We start from the raw sequence: 16681 nt of genomic DNA, 5'->3' as shown, positions 1-16681 counted from the left end.
TATTGTGAATTTGAAAACTTGGTGACTTTCCTTGTTGATTCAAATTGAGTTTTGATTAGAATATTCAGGGGGTTGAACCAATGTTTTATGGCTATAGATCTTTAATTATAGATTTTCTTTTGTATCCCCTAATGTACAACGAGAGTTTGTTGTCTTGCTAAAGTTTATGCAATTGTGTTCATGAAGAAGTTAATGAGAGTGCCACCTTACTATTACGAGACATCTGCTTTATATGATTCCTTTTGTGTGTATGTGTGATTCCTTTGTGTGTATGCTATGATGGGGGTGTGATTCCTTTTTTTTTTTTTATTAGTATAGTTCTGACCACAGAATAAGAAATGCCCTCTCTATTGGGTTTTTCTTTTCTTTTTATTTATTTATTTATTTATTATTATTATTATTTTTATTTATTTATTTATTTTTTTTGGGGGGGGGGTTTGGTATTTGGCGACTTGCTTAACCATAAACCATTAAAACATTTCAATGTTATATCTTTTTTTTGTTTGTTTTTGAATGATCATTTGAGTGTGAACTTAGTATATTATTTGCTTATCAGTGTGAAAAAGGTTAAAAATTTTCAGTATAAATGGTTCCAATTTAATTGTTTCAAACATATTTTGTTGAGCTTATTTACTTATCAAATGCAATGTTTGGGTTTGTCTCACGATAAATGCATGAATGTTTTGTTTCATCTCATGTTTATCTTTACGTAGGTTGTATTTGTAGATTGTGGAAGTTAAATGTTTCTTTATTTTCATTTTCTGTACTATTTTGATTTTTTTTGTTCTTTTTCGGTTTTCTGGTGCACATATATGATTTTCAATGTGCCAAAGTAGCATTGTGAAGTTTATAACCATATAACAAGACAACCTCACTTAAAGGATGTCTTTCACTACTACTTTGTTTTCTTCAGTTTAGAATCCATGTTCGTTACTTGGTCTTAGTTGTTTACTTAAAGTCGTTGAATGTATGATAAAATCCAGATTTGATGGCCCAGGACTGTTAAATCTATTGTTTTCAACGGTTCAAAGCCGTCAAATTTATTATTTTCGACTGTTTTCAAGATCGATGAAATTTTTTTCTATAGTTTGTAGTTTGACTTTTTTTTCGATAAGGCCCATTCAACAGTTGAGGTTGTCAAATTTTTTACAATTCGATGGTTTTGGGCTGTCTAGTTTCGGGTATTTTGATGTAGTGAATAGTCTACAAGGAAGTATTCCAGATTCCGTTGGCCAACTTAAAAATCTACAAGGTATAGGAATTGGTCCAAATATTTTGTCTGGTATCTTTCCTCCCTCTCTTTACAATCTTTTGTCTTTAGAAATTTTTTCTGTATAAAAAACCAATTAATTGGAAGTCTTCAACTTAGCATAAGCCTTAATCTTCCAATGTTGGCTTTTGCAAAAAACGACATTATATACCTTTTTAGAATTTTTGTGCGATTGCTACGAAAATTCTAGCTTTGTAATGTCATTTTATTTTAAATCCGACGTTACAAATCTAATAGCTAGCTCTTCTTATTCCCCTCGGTGTAGTGGTGTATAACTACCTCAATGTTCGTCCTAAGGATTTAGCAACGAGTAGGCTAAAACGCCAGAAATTGATTGTAATCAATTGTTTCTTATTTCATAACCATAATTAATTAGATTCATTTTCATAAAATTTTATTTTTGTTTTGTTTTGTTTTGTTTTTAATTCTTTTGGTTTTTTGTATGACTTGTAAAAAAAAAAGGCCTTAGTGAGCCTCAGTCCGAGGTCAATAACTTGGAATATATATAATAGGATCTTGGGCCAGGCCTAGGCTTGATTTATTTGGAAAGCACTACCCAATTATTATAGTGGGATTTTTTGGAGATTCATGTAGGTAGAGGTCTCAATGGGTCGGTTCCGGTTTGGTTCCCAAGGAACTTCTAACCATTATATTTATTTCAATTCTGATTCTTGTCGGTTTTGGTTCCGGTTTCAAAATAAATGGAACCGTAACAGTAAAAAAAAAAATGGGTACCCATCAGTGCGGGTTTTTGACTTACCCTGTCAGGTTGAATTACAAAATCAGCACTCTTCCATTCAAGTTTAAGCAAAAAGAGACTAGAGACTTGAAAAAAAAATTCTTAAAGTAATAATTTCCTATGTAAATCAGTAAAGGAAGCCCTTTAAGCTATATTACATACACAAGTAACCAATGATAACTGTAGAGAAAATTACAATAAAAAAAAAAAAAAAAACAAACTATAAGCGAAACATAAATCTAAACTCAACGGGAGAGTGTTCATCTATCTATTGATGGGTTCTATCTTCAATAAACATTTTCTTAATCATTTGCAACTCCATGAGCACATCTTTGATTTCCATTCGATCACGTACCGACTCTGCAGAACATGCAACTCCAATTCTGAACATGGAAAGCAAGTATTCTCGCATTTCATATATTGTATTGTATCTTTGATTTTCAAAATCATTGATAGCTTCATTATGTTCCTGTACGCATAAGTGTGGATCCAAAATTTCCATCAGTCTCCCATTCAAAGCCATTTTGGAAAAATGATGAAGGCTTAAACCATCATTGAAAATTGCATCAGTTGGCCTTTTTCCTGTTAACAACTCCAACAAAAGTACTCCGTAGCTGTACACATCTCCTTGTGTAGAGACCTCAGTACCCATACCATACTCTGCAATCCAATATGTATTATCTAGTCAAGTATTAAAATTATATATATATATATATAGAAGACTTGAATTTTTTAACATAAATGAAATTCATACCTGGAGGGATATATCCAATGGATCCTTTTACAAGTACTGAATTGGTTTCAATTTTACCGGAATTGCTTGCATTTATAGCGAGAATCTTTGCTAAGCCGAAGTCACCCACATGAGCTACCATTTCATTGTCGAGAAGAACATTGCTTGGCTTTAGATCGCAATGAATAATTTGTGTTTGACAACGATTATGAAGATAGTCCATTGCACAAGCAATGTCGATTGCTATGTTAAGTCTCTGGCCAAGGTTCAAGTCTCTCGATCGAGGCCTCTCGTCTGAATTTGGATGCAACCAATTCTCTAGACTCCCATTAGGCATGAACTCAAAAACTAGAGCTTTGAAATCATTACCACTGAAGTCCATACTTGAGCATGCAGTTATGATTTTGAGTAGATTCCGATGCCGAGCTTTTCTTAAAGCTTTACACTCAGTAATGAAACTCTTGGAAGCTCCTCGCACGTTAAGGTTGAGTACCTTCACTGCAACAAGTGTCTCATCTGGATGAAGAACCCCTTTATACACAGACCCAAAATTTCCCAAACCAATCAAGTTGGCTGAAGAAAATCCATCTGTTGCTTTATGGAGTCCATTGTAAGAAATCCTTTTAAAAAAGTCACCCAAGGAAAATGTGAAAGAAGATTTCATCCTTGGCTTTCTCATCCAATAAATAACAAGAAAAGATGCTCCCACAATTGACAATACAGATATTATTATACCAATTGTCACCTTTGGAGCAAGAGATGTTCTTCTTTGCTTGGATTTCTTGATGGGACATGCAGGTAATTGAAGTTCTGGGATGCCCCCACAAAGTTTATTATTCCCAGAAAATATAAATTCACTCGCATTTTGAAAGACACCCTTTATTGGTACCTCACCCTCAAAATTATTGAAAGACAGATTTAATTTTTTTAGAAAGAATAGGTCATCTAGATCTTTAGGAATTTTTCCAGATAAGTTATTACGCGAAAGATCTAAATCTTGAAGATTTTTCAGAGAGCTAAAAGATGAGGGGATGGGTCCTTGAAAGAAATTCCCTGACAAAGAAAGCTGTTGTAAGCTCAAACAACCACCAAGTGTGCTAGGAATTTCTTGAGACATATTGTTCTCAGAAACATCTAGCACTTCAAGATTTTTCAAGTTACCCACTTCCAAAGGTAGGGACCCAGTCAAAGAATTATCAGCTAAGATGAGATGTTGTAACTGCGACGATAAACCAAGAATGGTTCCGTTAAGGTTATTTTTTGAAAGATCCAAAGTCTGTAAAAGACGATAATTCTTAAAATCTGAAATGACGCTTCCTACTAAGAAATTGTTTGATAGATCTAGAGAAAATACATTAGTATTGTTCCCTAGGGAGTTAGGAATATATCCTGACAATTTATTTCCACTTAAATTCAACTTTTGCAACTTTTGGAGCAACCCAATGCCATTGGGAATGCTACCGGTGAGAAAGTTATTCCCCATAGATAGTTCAATTAAGTTAGTGAGGTTTCCAATTCTAGAAGGAATGCTTCCGAATATTTGATTTTCTGATAGATCTAGTGAAGTGAGTTGGTTGGATAGATGGGTTATAAAATTGGGTAGCTTACCTCCAAAATGATTTCCATCGATAAACAACGATTGTAGCTTAGTGCAGTTGGTCAAGGAATTTAGAAAATTCAAATCATTTTCTTTCCCACTTCCTAAATGATTGAATTCCAAACTTAGATACTCAAGGCCATTTAGGTTTCCTATCTCAATTGGGACTTTTCCAGAAAAATTGTTTTCACTAATCGACAACTTCTGAAGTTGCGAAGCATTGAACAATGATACAGGAATGGATCCAAAAAAGTTATTTTCTTCAATAAAAAAAAATTCGAGATTGGGAAGATTGAGGCCTATCTCAAGTGGAAGATTGCCAGTTAGTTGGTTAACTGGTACAGAAAACATTGTTATAGATGAGAGATTATTGTAAAGAGAGGGAGGAATGGTACCAGAAAAAAAATTTGGACCAAGACCAAGAAAATCTAGATTTTTAAGTTGACCTAGGGAGTCTGGAATACTTCCTTGTAGAGAATTGTCGGCTAGAGAAAGAGTGATGAGAGATGAAAGATTCCCAAAGGAAGTTGGGATCCCTCCTGATAGATTGTTGTCATTAAGAGCCAATATACTTAGCTTTGACACAGACCCAATCTCAGTCGGTAGATTCCCGACAAAGTTGTTGTGAACTAGATTGAGTTTTTTGAGGTTTGAGCATTGGGACAGATTGACTGGAATTTCCCCTCCAAAGGAATTGCTGCCCATTCTGAATATTTCAAGTCTGAACAAGCGGCCGACGTCTTGGGGAATTGCACCTTGGAAGCTGTTGTTTGCGAGAATTATAGTATGTAGGAAAGAGAGGTTTCCAATAGAGGGAGACATGTAGCCTACCAACCCTAGTGATCGTAGGTCCAATGTTACCACCCTTTGATGTCGACGACTGCATACAATACCTGTCCACTTGCAGAAATGGAGAGAATCATTCCACGAGCTCATAATTTGCTGAGGATCATGATGAATGAGATCTTTGAAGGCAAGCAAGGCGAGTCGATCAGTTTCATTCCCTAAGGTGCTAGATTTGGCCAATCCTATTGGTAAACCAATGCACAAGAAAATGAGGGGATGTAGAAGAAAGAAATGAAGTACACTCATCATGACCAACAATGTAATTAAGCTCTCCAGTGAGTGGTTTGCGTGGTTATCTTTGTGAGTGAACTATATATAGAAAAAAAAGAGGTGAATAGTGAGTCTAGCAAGGATAACGCTTAAGTAACATTAAAATGTACATTGTGGGGTTACATTTCTGACGTAGATAGAGTGTCAGAATCATAGATGATTTTCATCGCTATACGACTTGGAAGCGGATCGCTATACGAGTTGGAAGCGGATCATCTGTAGCAACTTTTCCCGTAAAGCCACTGTAACACTTATGGACGGTTATCAAAATGCCACTTAAGCACATAGAAAACCTACACAGCTGACATTTGTTGAAAAATGGAGATATAGTGACCATCCATTTTCAAGGTCTTGGATCATCTTAAAAAAACAGTTTTTTTTTTTTTTTTTTTCAAATTCTTTTTGAAAATCTGATCTAAACCATTACTACAATTGGGCTCTAGTGTTTTGTGTACCCCGTGATATTACAATCTCGACTGTAGACATAGTGCTACAGGGGCATTACAGGAAAAGTTGCTGTAGAGCATCCGCTTTCCTCCACGTTGTGATTAATGTTTGAGATACTATTCCAACATATTCAAATTGGTATGTGTCTCTTGACCTCAGTCTTCTCATACAGATTAATAGAAAATGATTTCATAATCCTTGATTTTTTTTTTCAAAATTAGTCATAATGGTGATGGAAATGATGATGATGATAACAACTATGTTGATGATTATGACATTGAGATCATTTTGATGGGAGCATTTAGGTCATTCTTCATTAGTCTTCAAGAGAATAAGAAGGTCAAGGACATACCATCAATTTAAATCATAGAAGGATGTATCTGAAATATTAACAAAAGTAGAAAGCATAACATTAATTTCAAGATTTATGGGGCTACATGTATTTGAAACAGGTGCCCCTTCAAAGTTTGTTCCTCAAAATTGAGGATTTTGTATTTTATGTCTATAAGGCAATGCGAAGGTCAGGGAGGACATGTAATCAATTTCAATAATAGAAGGATGTATTTCAAATATTGGGTTTTTGTTAACATGTGATTCTAAGAGCACACGTTAAAGTACAATAAATACACTTTGGAAATAAGCATATGAGGGTATTTTGGATATTTTCGGCACAAAATACAATTTCTCAAGTGTATTGCAAAACGAAGGGTTTTGTATCTTGTGGACAGGAAACTTGACTTCTGAACAACCACTTTGACAAATGGTAGGCCGTGTGATTTAGATCGACTAAAAGACTGGACTTTTGCTCACATCACTTGGACTGCTAGCTTTTCATGATATTTTTCTTTCTTAATTTTTTTTTTATTACGTGACTTTTCTGAATTTCACGATTAAATCATGAATAATATAAAAATAATAAGGAATGAGAATGGCATTGATTTGGTGGTTTTATTAATTAAGAAATCATAATTTGGACTCATAATTGTCATCTTTATATTTTATATTTTGAATAGTATGTGCAAACCATTTGGACAAGTCTTGAGTTAGGGGCGGAGCTAGGATTTTCCTGTAGTGGGGGCAAACTATGGTTAGTTGTATAATGAAGATGAATGGTTTTAGGGAGAAATTAAGAAGTTTTTAGTTAGAAGTTGAAGAAAATGATATTTAGGTATTTGAAATTAATATTTGAGAAGTCCTAGTCAAGAGATAATGTCATCAACAAAAAATTGAAGAGGTGAGGGAGTAGGGACGAATGAGGCATGTAATTAATTGAAAATATAGGAGTGTCTCAAAGTTCTATGGAGGCAAAAATTGTAGGGAGGTGAGGGTGTGAGGGCAAATGGGGAGAGAGGTGAGGGAATGGGGACAAAAGGGGCATGTAATTAGTTGAAAATATAGGGGTGTCTCAAAATTCTATGGGGCAAAATTTTGAGTGAGGTGAGAGTGTGGGGGCAAATGGGGAGAGAGGTGAGGGAGTGGGGACAAATGGGATATGTAATTAGTTGAAAATATAAGGGTGTCTCAAAGTTCTATGGGGGCAATTGCCCCCACCAGCTCCTTATTGGCTCCGCCCCTGTCTTAAGTTAAAATGTCGTAATTGATTGGGATAAGACTAGACATCACTTCAGCACATATTACTTGATGTGATGTTATTGGAAATAATTTGAGTCGTGATAAATGCACGCGGTTTAGTATGTGGTTGACGTGGTAAGGACACAGAACCACACATTTTTTCCCATGAAAAAGATCTATGATTTTGTTCTTTTACCATGTCAGCCACCTACCAAAACCACATGCATTCATCACTATTCAATTTTAAATTCTGTTTTTTATTATTAGGTTGAAAAGTAAAGAGACTCGTACCCTATGTTATAGGTATGTGTCAATATATGAGGCGTGGGAACGGGGTTTCGACCCTGAAATATTCACCAAAGTCCAGAGGGGGCACTTTTCATGCGAAGTGGATGGCTTTTAATGAAAAACAAAGACTTTCTTATGTCGTTGATAGAAGACTTGACTTGTGTCCAACCCACTTTTCAAGTCTTCCGCTAGACTTCTTTCCACACCACTTGGACAGCTCCTTGTGTGGAGAATAATGAACAATTTCGAAATATCTTTTTTTAATGATATGTTTGAGTGATATGTTTTAGAATTTTCTATCTTCCAAGATCGGTTAGATCGACTCACTCAATGAATTTCAATTTGTTTTGGGTTTGAGTGACTCGTACTCTATGTTTTTGAATATTATGTCATCCAAGATTGGCTGGGTCGACTTAATTAATGAATTTCGAGTGGTTTTGTCCCACAAAATCGTTTGAACCAATTTGCCGAGTCAACTCGAAGTAATTGCCAATTTTTTCAAAAATAGAAGTAATATAATTTGAAAAAAAAAAAATGAAAATGAAAATTTGACACCTTGTTCCATCGAATTTTATGAAATTCGATAGTCTTGGACTGTCGAATATGAGTTTTTTTCATGTTGTGTATGCCAACACATTAATAATTAATTTGACATTAAAATAAATATATTTTTACAAGGTCAAATACCTTTTGGTCTTGAAATTGGCCAAATAATTAAAAAAAAAAAATGTTGTCAAGGGTGAACAAAGATTTGTTGTCTCGAATTTATGTGCTAAGCCGATCAACCAATGGTAGCCGCCACATATATTAAGAAAAAAACAAATAAAATCTAAACACTTAAACCGTTCAAAATTTTCCTCCCGTAATTTTCTCTTCACTAACCAATAACCCTTGTTTTTTCAATACAAGTCAAGTAATATGCCATTGGTTCATCAACTTAGCACATAAAATTCAAAACAACAAATCTCTGTTCCTCAAGGGTAACCAAAAATGTGTTCCAACATGTCATGACGTACCTATATACCCATCAAGATAATTTTTAATGACTACTAAGGCACAAAATAAATAAATATTGGCCAAAAATCAAGGTCACGACAATAAACTTGTTAAATATTTTAAAATAATTATTAATATTTTCAAATGCAAAGTTATATTTATTTATTTTTTGAAAAACATTAAAAATAACATATAACTTTAACCCTAAGGGGGTGCCTCAATGGAAATTTTGGATCCAACAAGCGGTGAGAGTTCGTAGGTTGTGAGTTCGATACCAGGTATGAGCAGTATTTCCTCGGGACCATATGCGAGGGCACACCCTCACTTACCCAGTGCGTGTGATGTGCGGTTCTTGCATGTGCTTGGGGTAGGGACCCATATACCTTGGCTCCAGCCCTGTTTCTTTCAGTCCCTATAGTGGGACTCGGACATAAGTTCAGACACTCACGTCAAAAAAAAAAAAAAAATTTTAAATAAAATTTCTGACAAGAGTTGGTGTATTTTTTTTAATTGATTGGGCTAAGTTTGTTATGACTCCACAAGTTGTTTCAAAAAATATTTTAGGGCCAAAACAACCTGAAATTAATTTGGATTGAGTCAGCCTTATTTAAGGACGCGACTCAACAAGTTCTAAAACATAAGATTATGAGTTTCTTTAAATTAACCAACAAAAACATATTTTGAAGGGTTGAGGTTCTCCATCAAATTGACGATGGAGATAGTAGGAATTCTCAAGAAAAATAAATTTAAAACAAATTAAGAAGATTTTATTTTCCTTGCCGTATATCAATCGTCTGTTTGCTGGAGATTTAGCCTCAATCGTAGATTGAAACTTAAAATGTCTACATTGAAATTGTTTTATTCTCAATCACATTACACCATGTATTTATGTTCTACACAACGTGGAGGGTGTTGGAATTTAGAGGGTTGAATTAAAAAACCCTTAAATATTCAATGGATTTAAACCATAGGGTAAAAACTCAATCCCAACTTTATGCTTTATTTATTATTATTTTTTTTAGCTTTAATTGTTAGTATTTTTTTTTTTTTTTTTTTGCCTTGTGTAATTTTAGTCCTACATTGACTAGGATAAGAGTTTATTTGCAATAAATTAAGATCAAATAAGTTGTTTCGCTAATTTCCACCAAATTTGACAAAATTACAAAAATGTCTTCTTAGGGCCACGATCATTTCACGCAAAAAACCCTTAAGTGACACAAACTGATACTCTCATTGAATTCCTTACGAAAAACTAATTTTAAGACATTCTAAAATGTCAAAAATCAACCTCTCAATTCAAAAGCCCTCTTTGAGGGCAAAATAGTAATTTTTCGAACACTAAAAATAAAAATCTGAAATTAATAATTAAAATATTAATTAACATAAAATAAAATCTTAATAAATTAAATTAAAATTTTTGAACAAGTAAAATCAATTAATTAAGCTCACGGGCCAAATTTTAAGTGATGGCCTATTTATTTAAGTGGGGCCTACATGATAATTAAACAAGACCCATCAACCGATGGTCCCAAAGAATTAAAATATAATTTAATAAAGAACCTTCCATTAGAGGGTACTCTAGACACTAAAAAAATTTCTCATTCTACGTAAGATTCAAAACCCTAATTAAACAACTTAACCTTATTTTGAAGAGACCTAATCAAACCCTAATTTCCCAAAATACTCTATAAAAAAGAGCCTCCACAACTTAAATTCGTAGGTCAAGAAAAATCATAGGTAAGAGAGGCTAAAAACTCTCCCAAGCCTTCCCAAAATCTTAAATCTTAAATCCCAGGTCTATACCTAACACCCAAACCCTATTCTTTTACCTAAAAAACACCTAGAAAAGTTAGAAAATATTCAGATTTAGGAAGAGAATATCTCATCTCGGAGATTGGAAGAGCATCTAGTGACAGAGATAAAAGCAGGAAGACTCACACGAGAAACACTCTTTGACAGTTCTGAGGGAATCAACCATCGTAATCACCCAAGTAAAAAAAATGTATTATTTTTATTTTTATTTTTAGGTCATTTTTTCGAAATGTAAATTTTTTGGAAAAAGTAGACACCGGCGTTCGTCGGGCAGGATTAATGTCTAACTCCTTCCAATCCCGTAACGTGATCTCTGAGCCCATTCTTTTCGTAAATCAATACTTTTTTATCTGTTTTAAGTCGTATTTCGGTTCCTAGATCGTAAAACTAGGTGACGACTCTCAAAACACAAAAAACGGATCCGCAACCCGTGGATCGGGGCACTTTCAGTGGTGACCGCTTGGGATCTTTTGAGGATTAAATTTGAAAAGTCCCAAATATTAGTGCATTACAAAATCGACTTAATTATTTTTTTTATTTATTCATTTTTTTTAATTTGTTCTTTTAGCTCGATTGTGGATCATTTGATTGGATTTTGGATATTTTATTTTAGAATTTTATTTTTTATGGTGCAATCAAGCTCACATTTGGTGACCCATAATAATTTTAAAAATTAAGAATGGAATGATGTTGGATTGAATGATTGGCATTAAAATTATTGAAAATTCTATTCTTGAAAGTGATTTTTAGATGATCCCAATTAAGAGGTCAATTTTGAAGACCCAAAATAATCTAAAATTTTTTTAAAAGAAAATAATGAGACAAGATGGAATAAGGCCGTTAGATATAAACTTTATGAATCTGCGAGGTAGGGTGTGATGTTTAAAAAAATATATATATAATTTCTTTTATATTCTTTTTGTGCGTAAGTGAAGTGCTGCTGTTAGTAAAACAACAAATATTCTTTTTTTGGGTGCGATGTGTGCTGTTAGTAAAAATTTTCTTTTTATCTTTTTATGCATTTATTTATTTTTTCCTTCCCAAACTGTGCGTGATGAAGGTATTAAAGAAAATATAAATACAAAAAGAAAGTTTACTTTTTTTTCCCTCTCTCTCTCTCTCTTTCTTGCGTTTTTCTGTCTCTTTCTTCTTTTAAAAAAAAAAAAAAAAACAAGACGTCTTCTTCCCAAAATGATTGGAGATCTCGACTCGGACCATTGTCGAATTCTTTGGCATTTGTCTTCGTCCCCATCTCAAGTCGAGTGGACAATTTGTCCCAAACCTGGTTCGTCTTCTACCAGAGACAGAGGCGAACTCTCTTTTTCCCCAGATCTACCAGTTTCGTCTCTCTCTCTCTCTCTCTCTCTCTCTCTCTCTCAGAGAATAAGAACAAGTTAACACTATAGGAATTTGTTGGAAATCTGATGCATTTATCTCACAGAGGAGCTTAATTTGATCTTCGTTAATGGCGAATATCTGAAATTCTTTGTTTCGTTTCTATTTGTCTCCATCTGGTTGATTGAGAAAGGGATATGGGATGCACTGCAAGCTGCAGCTGAAGCTGATTTAACACTTGCACAAGCGATAGTTGACAGTGTTGGAACTTGCTATGATAAAAGAGGTACATATGTTTAGAGGGAGCCGGTCAGTTGACAACTACAGAGAGAAAAGTTGAACATCTTACTTCAATAAGAGTAAAATGTAAATCATGTAAAGTACTCGCATTCTGTCCCCCACATCTTTTACTTAGCACTCTTGACATTTGGGTTCACTTTAACTTCTCAAGCATTCGGTCAAAAATCTGTTTGACTTTAAAAAATCTGTTTTATTTTATTTTATTTTTTTAAAAGAAAAAAAAAGAGGGTTTTTTAGTCATGATTGTTGCTGGCAGCAACATAATTTTTCTATATAAAATTCTTAAAAAATAAAAAGAAAAAAAGAAAAAAGTTGTCACACCAACTTTAACCTTTCCCACATCACATTAAGATATTGGCTAATTCTGTTTGTTATTACAAACTATAAATTGGTGTGACATTAACAAATGGTGGTATGACAATAGTAACTCATTTGTTGGTTATACATACTTGTAGAGAAAGGAACAATTTCCTTTGTTGATTGAGAGTTACAATTGGCTCACCAACTTTTACTAACGTTACATCAATTGTGTGCAATTAGCTAAGTAATTTACTATAAATTAGTGTGACATTAATAAAAGGTGGTATGGTAATAGTAACTCATTTGTTGGTTACACATAATTGTAAAGAAGTGAATAATTTCTTTTGTTGATTAAGAGTTACAATTGGCACACCAACTTTTACTAACGTTACTTCAATTGTTTGCAATTAACTTAGTAATTTACTATAAATTGGTGTGGCAATAGTAGCTCACTTGTTGGTTACACGAAAAAAAAAATTTCATGAGGGTTGCACCCTAAGTTTTGTTAATATGACATAATTCGTGGTTTTCAAATAAGTAAGGTTATCATCACTAATTTAGTGAAATTTTAAATCTTGCTAATGGTCATGGACCTCACCACGTGGCAAAAAAAATCATAACTCCTTATGTTCACAACTATCATTCTATCCTCAATCTAATATTCTTTGAAATCTCGAATTGTTCTAAGTTGTCCCAAAGTGATCATTGATTAGACCATAGAAAAAAGAGTCATTTTTTTTCTAATTCGTTTTAAAAACTAAAAGATAAAAAAGTTTTTCTTGTACCTATTTCACCAATTGTCCGATGATTGATTATTTTTGTACTATAATTTTTTTTCTTTAACTATTTGATATGCCATGATCCTAATTGTTATACATTTTGATGTGCATGCCTTATATGAATCTCAATGCTATGGATTTTATATCATTGTTAATGTGATGTCCATATTTTGATAGTTTTATCTAGCCCACGGGCCCATTCATTTGAAAATACCCCGGGTACATCCCACTTTATTCTGCACACACCACTAGCACGTTTATATTACAATGTTTTGCACTTTTGCATGTTCCTTATAGCCAACGTGGCATTAATGCGAGGCCCGATTTCCACGTGAGACGCGACGTCATTCATAAAAATCATAACTCCATTCACGTACCATTATGATATATAAAACTAGGGCATCAGTACCGTTTGATCAGGTGACCATGAAATGTATATCAATGGCCTACGTTAGAGCAACCTGAGCCTATGACCTATTGTAAGTCGCAAAGTCACATATCCCAATTGTCAACGTAGTACTAGTATGTGGTCGATCCCCTTATGGGATGCTAAACCATTTATAAAAGTTACAATCCTAGACTTGTACCTATACGGTATATCAAGCCAAGTCACCATGTACTGTCTGATTGAGTATACTTGAGAGGTATTTAGGTGTACTTGGGTAAGAGTAGTCAAATAAATTGCATTACATCTAATAAACCTATAGTTTAAAAGCCTTCTTATAGGTCATGACCCGAACCGACAGTGGGTATTCCCGGATTGTTCTATTTAATCTAATTAAAAGGTAAGTGGGTGGATTGGTCCACACCGCTACAATTAAACCAGCAATACCGGTCCAACCCATTAGACTTAATTAATGAGACATGCCGATCAATATCAATTAGCCCATTTGGTAAATGGATTTTATAGATCAACAAATAGACCGGTTGAACTAATTGACTTAAAAATATTAGATGAAGTGATTCAAGTAAAACATTCGGATCTATTAGATCGAATCGGCCCAAACTCAAATGGGTACATAGTCCCAATTACCTTGTATCGGCCAGTTTAATTAAATGGACTGAATGATTTATATTTAATAAGATTGGGATCAGTAAAAAAAATCATATTAAGAGATATACCAATTAGCACAATTTGGATTTTACTTTTAGAAAATCATACAACCTTTAATCGTAATTCAAAATTTTCTAAGATTCCTGATCAATCGAGAAATCATCTTCATGTAATATTTCTCACATAGAATGTTTCATCGAGTAAAGACTCTAAATCTTGGGGGTTAACTTAATAAACACTATCAATTGTTCAATTGTTCTTACTTCATGAAATGTTATAAGGATTTCATTAGGGTTCGAGAGCATATCTCCTTATAATTTCAACAATTCTGAAAAGTATTTATCCGAGCTACCATTTCCTATTTTCAAGTTCCATAGTTTGACCAATGCCTATAACTTTGTAAAGTTTATGCAACTCAGATATAATAATTCTTGAAACTTGTTAGGATTACTTGTAAATGGATCGTATGTCGTTTTCACCATCTCAATTGTATCGTTAGCATCTTCAAATGCTACATTTTGAACATCCAACTTACAACTGCATTGTTGTATATTTCCACCCATCGATGTCCTTTTTGGGAACTTCTTCTCCAAGAAAAATACATGTATGATATGTTAGATTTATCCTATTGTTAGACAAATGACCTTTTATCTCTTCCAATTGCCTGCTAGAGAAAGAATGGTGAGAGATGAAAGATTCCCAAAGGAAGTTGGGATCCCTCCTGATAGATTGTTGTCACCAAGAGACAACTTACTGAGCTTTGACAGAGACCCAATCTCAGTCGGTAGATTCCCGACAAACTTGTTGCCAACTAGATAGAGGTATTTTAGGTTTGAGCATTGGGACAGATTGGCTGGAATTTCCCCTCCGAAGGAATTGTTTTCCATAATGAATATTTCAAGTCTGAACAAGCGACTGACTTCTTGGGGAATTGCACCTTGGAAGCTGTTGTTCATGAGATTTATAGTATGTAGGAAAGAGAGGTTTCCAATAGAGGGAGACATGTAGCCTACCAACCCTAGTGATCGTAGGTCCAATGTTACTATCCTTTGATGTCGACGACTGCATACAATACCTGTCCACTCGCAGAAATGGAGAGAATCATTCCACGAGCTCATAATTTGCTGAGGATCATGAATGAGATCCTTCTTGAAGGCAAGCAAGGCGAGTCGATCAGTTTCATTCCCTAAGGTGCTAGATTTGGCCAATCCTATTGGTAAACCAATGCACAAGAAAATGAGGGAATGTAGAAGAAAGAAATGAAGTACACTCATCATGGCCAACAATGTAATTAATCTCTCCAGTGAGTGGTTTGCGAGGTTATCTTTGTGAGTGAACTATATATAGAAAAAAAAAAGGTGAATAGTGAGTCTAGCAAGGATAACGCTTAAGTAACATTAAAATGTACATAGTGGGCTTATATTTCTGACGTAGATGGAGTGTCAGAATCATAGATATTTTCATCGAGATACGAGTTCAAAGCGGATCATCTGTTGTAACTTTTCCTGTAGAGCCACTGTAACACTTATGGACGGTTATCAAAATGCCACGTAAGCACATAGAAAACCTACACTGCTGACATTTGTTGAAAAATGGAGATTTAGTGACCATCCATTTTCAAGGTGTTTTGTGTCCTCCGTAATATTACAACCTCTTGACTGTAGACATAGTGCTACAGGGACTTTACAGGAAAAACTGCTGCAGAGCATCCACTTCCCTCCACGTTGTGATTAATTTTTGAGATACTATTCCAATATATTCAAATTGGTATGTGTCTCTTGACCTCAGTCTTCTCATATAGACTAATAGAAAATGATTTTAGAATCCTTGATTTTTTCTTTTTCAAAACTAGTCATAATGGTGATGGAAATGATGATGATGATGATAACAACTATGTTGATGATTATGGCATTGAGATCATTTTGATGAGAGCATTTAGGTCATTCTTCATTAGTCTTCAAGAGAATATGAAGGTCAAGGAGGACATACCGTCAATTTAAATCATAGAACGATGCATCTGAAATATTAACAAAAGTGAACAGCATATCATTAATTTCAAGATTTATGGGGTTACATGTCATTTAAAGGCACTGGTTTTGCCAAAATTTTGAAGTGGGCAGGCCCCTTCAAAGTTTGATCCTCAAAATTGAGGATTTTGTATTTTGTGTCATTTAAAGGCACTGGTTTTGCCAAAATTTTGAAGTGGGCAGGCCCCTTCAAAGTTTGATCCTCAAAATTGAGGATTTTGTATTTTGTGTCTATAAGACAATACGAAGGTCAAGGAGGACATGCAATCAAGTTAAATAATAGAAGGATGAATCTCAAATATTGGGTTTTTGTTAA

General features: G+C 34.2%; 1 protein-coding gene across 1 annotated transcript; it reads right to left on the bottom strand.

Moving 5' to 3' along the window:
• Positions 1 to 2160: 2160 nt before the first annotated feature.
• LOC147384065 (uncharacterized) lies at positions 2161 to 16335 on the bottom strand. The gene is made up of 3 exons (XM_086426284.1): positions 14989 to 16335; positions 2764 to 5494; positions 2161 to 2669 (listed from the first exon to the last, which is right to left on the bottom strand). Exons 1-3 carry the CDS (start codon positions 15613 to 15615, stop codon positions 2278 to 2280), a joined length of 3750 nt encoding a protein of 1249 aa, XP_086282410.1. The 5' UTR covers positions 15616 to 16335; the 3' UTR covers positions 2161 to 2277.
• Between the last annotated feature and the right edge of the window lie 346 nt (positions 16336 to 16681).

Source organism: Akebia trifoliata, chromosome 15, assembly GCF_017979445.1.
Source record: "Akebia trifoliata isolate Shusen 1 chromosome 15, ASM1797944v1, whole genome shotgun sequence".
Lineage (NCBI taxonomy): Eukaryota > Viridiplantae > Streptophyta > Magnoliopsida > Ranunculales > Lardizabalaceae > Akebia > Akebia trifoliata.
This window is presented reverse-complemented; position numbering and strand designations above follow the sequence as displayed.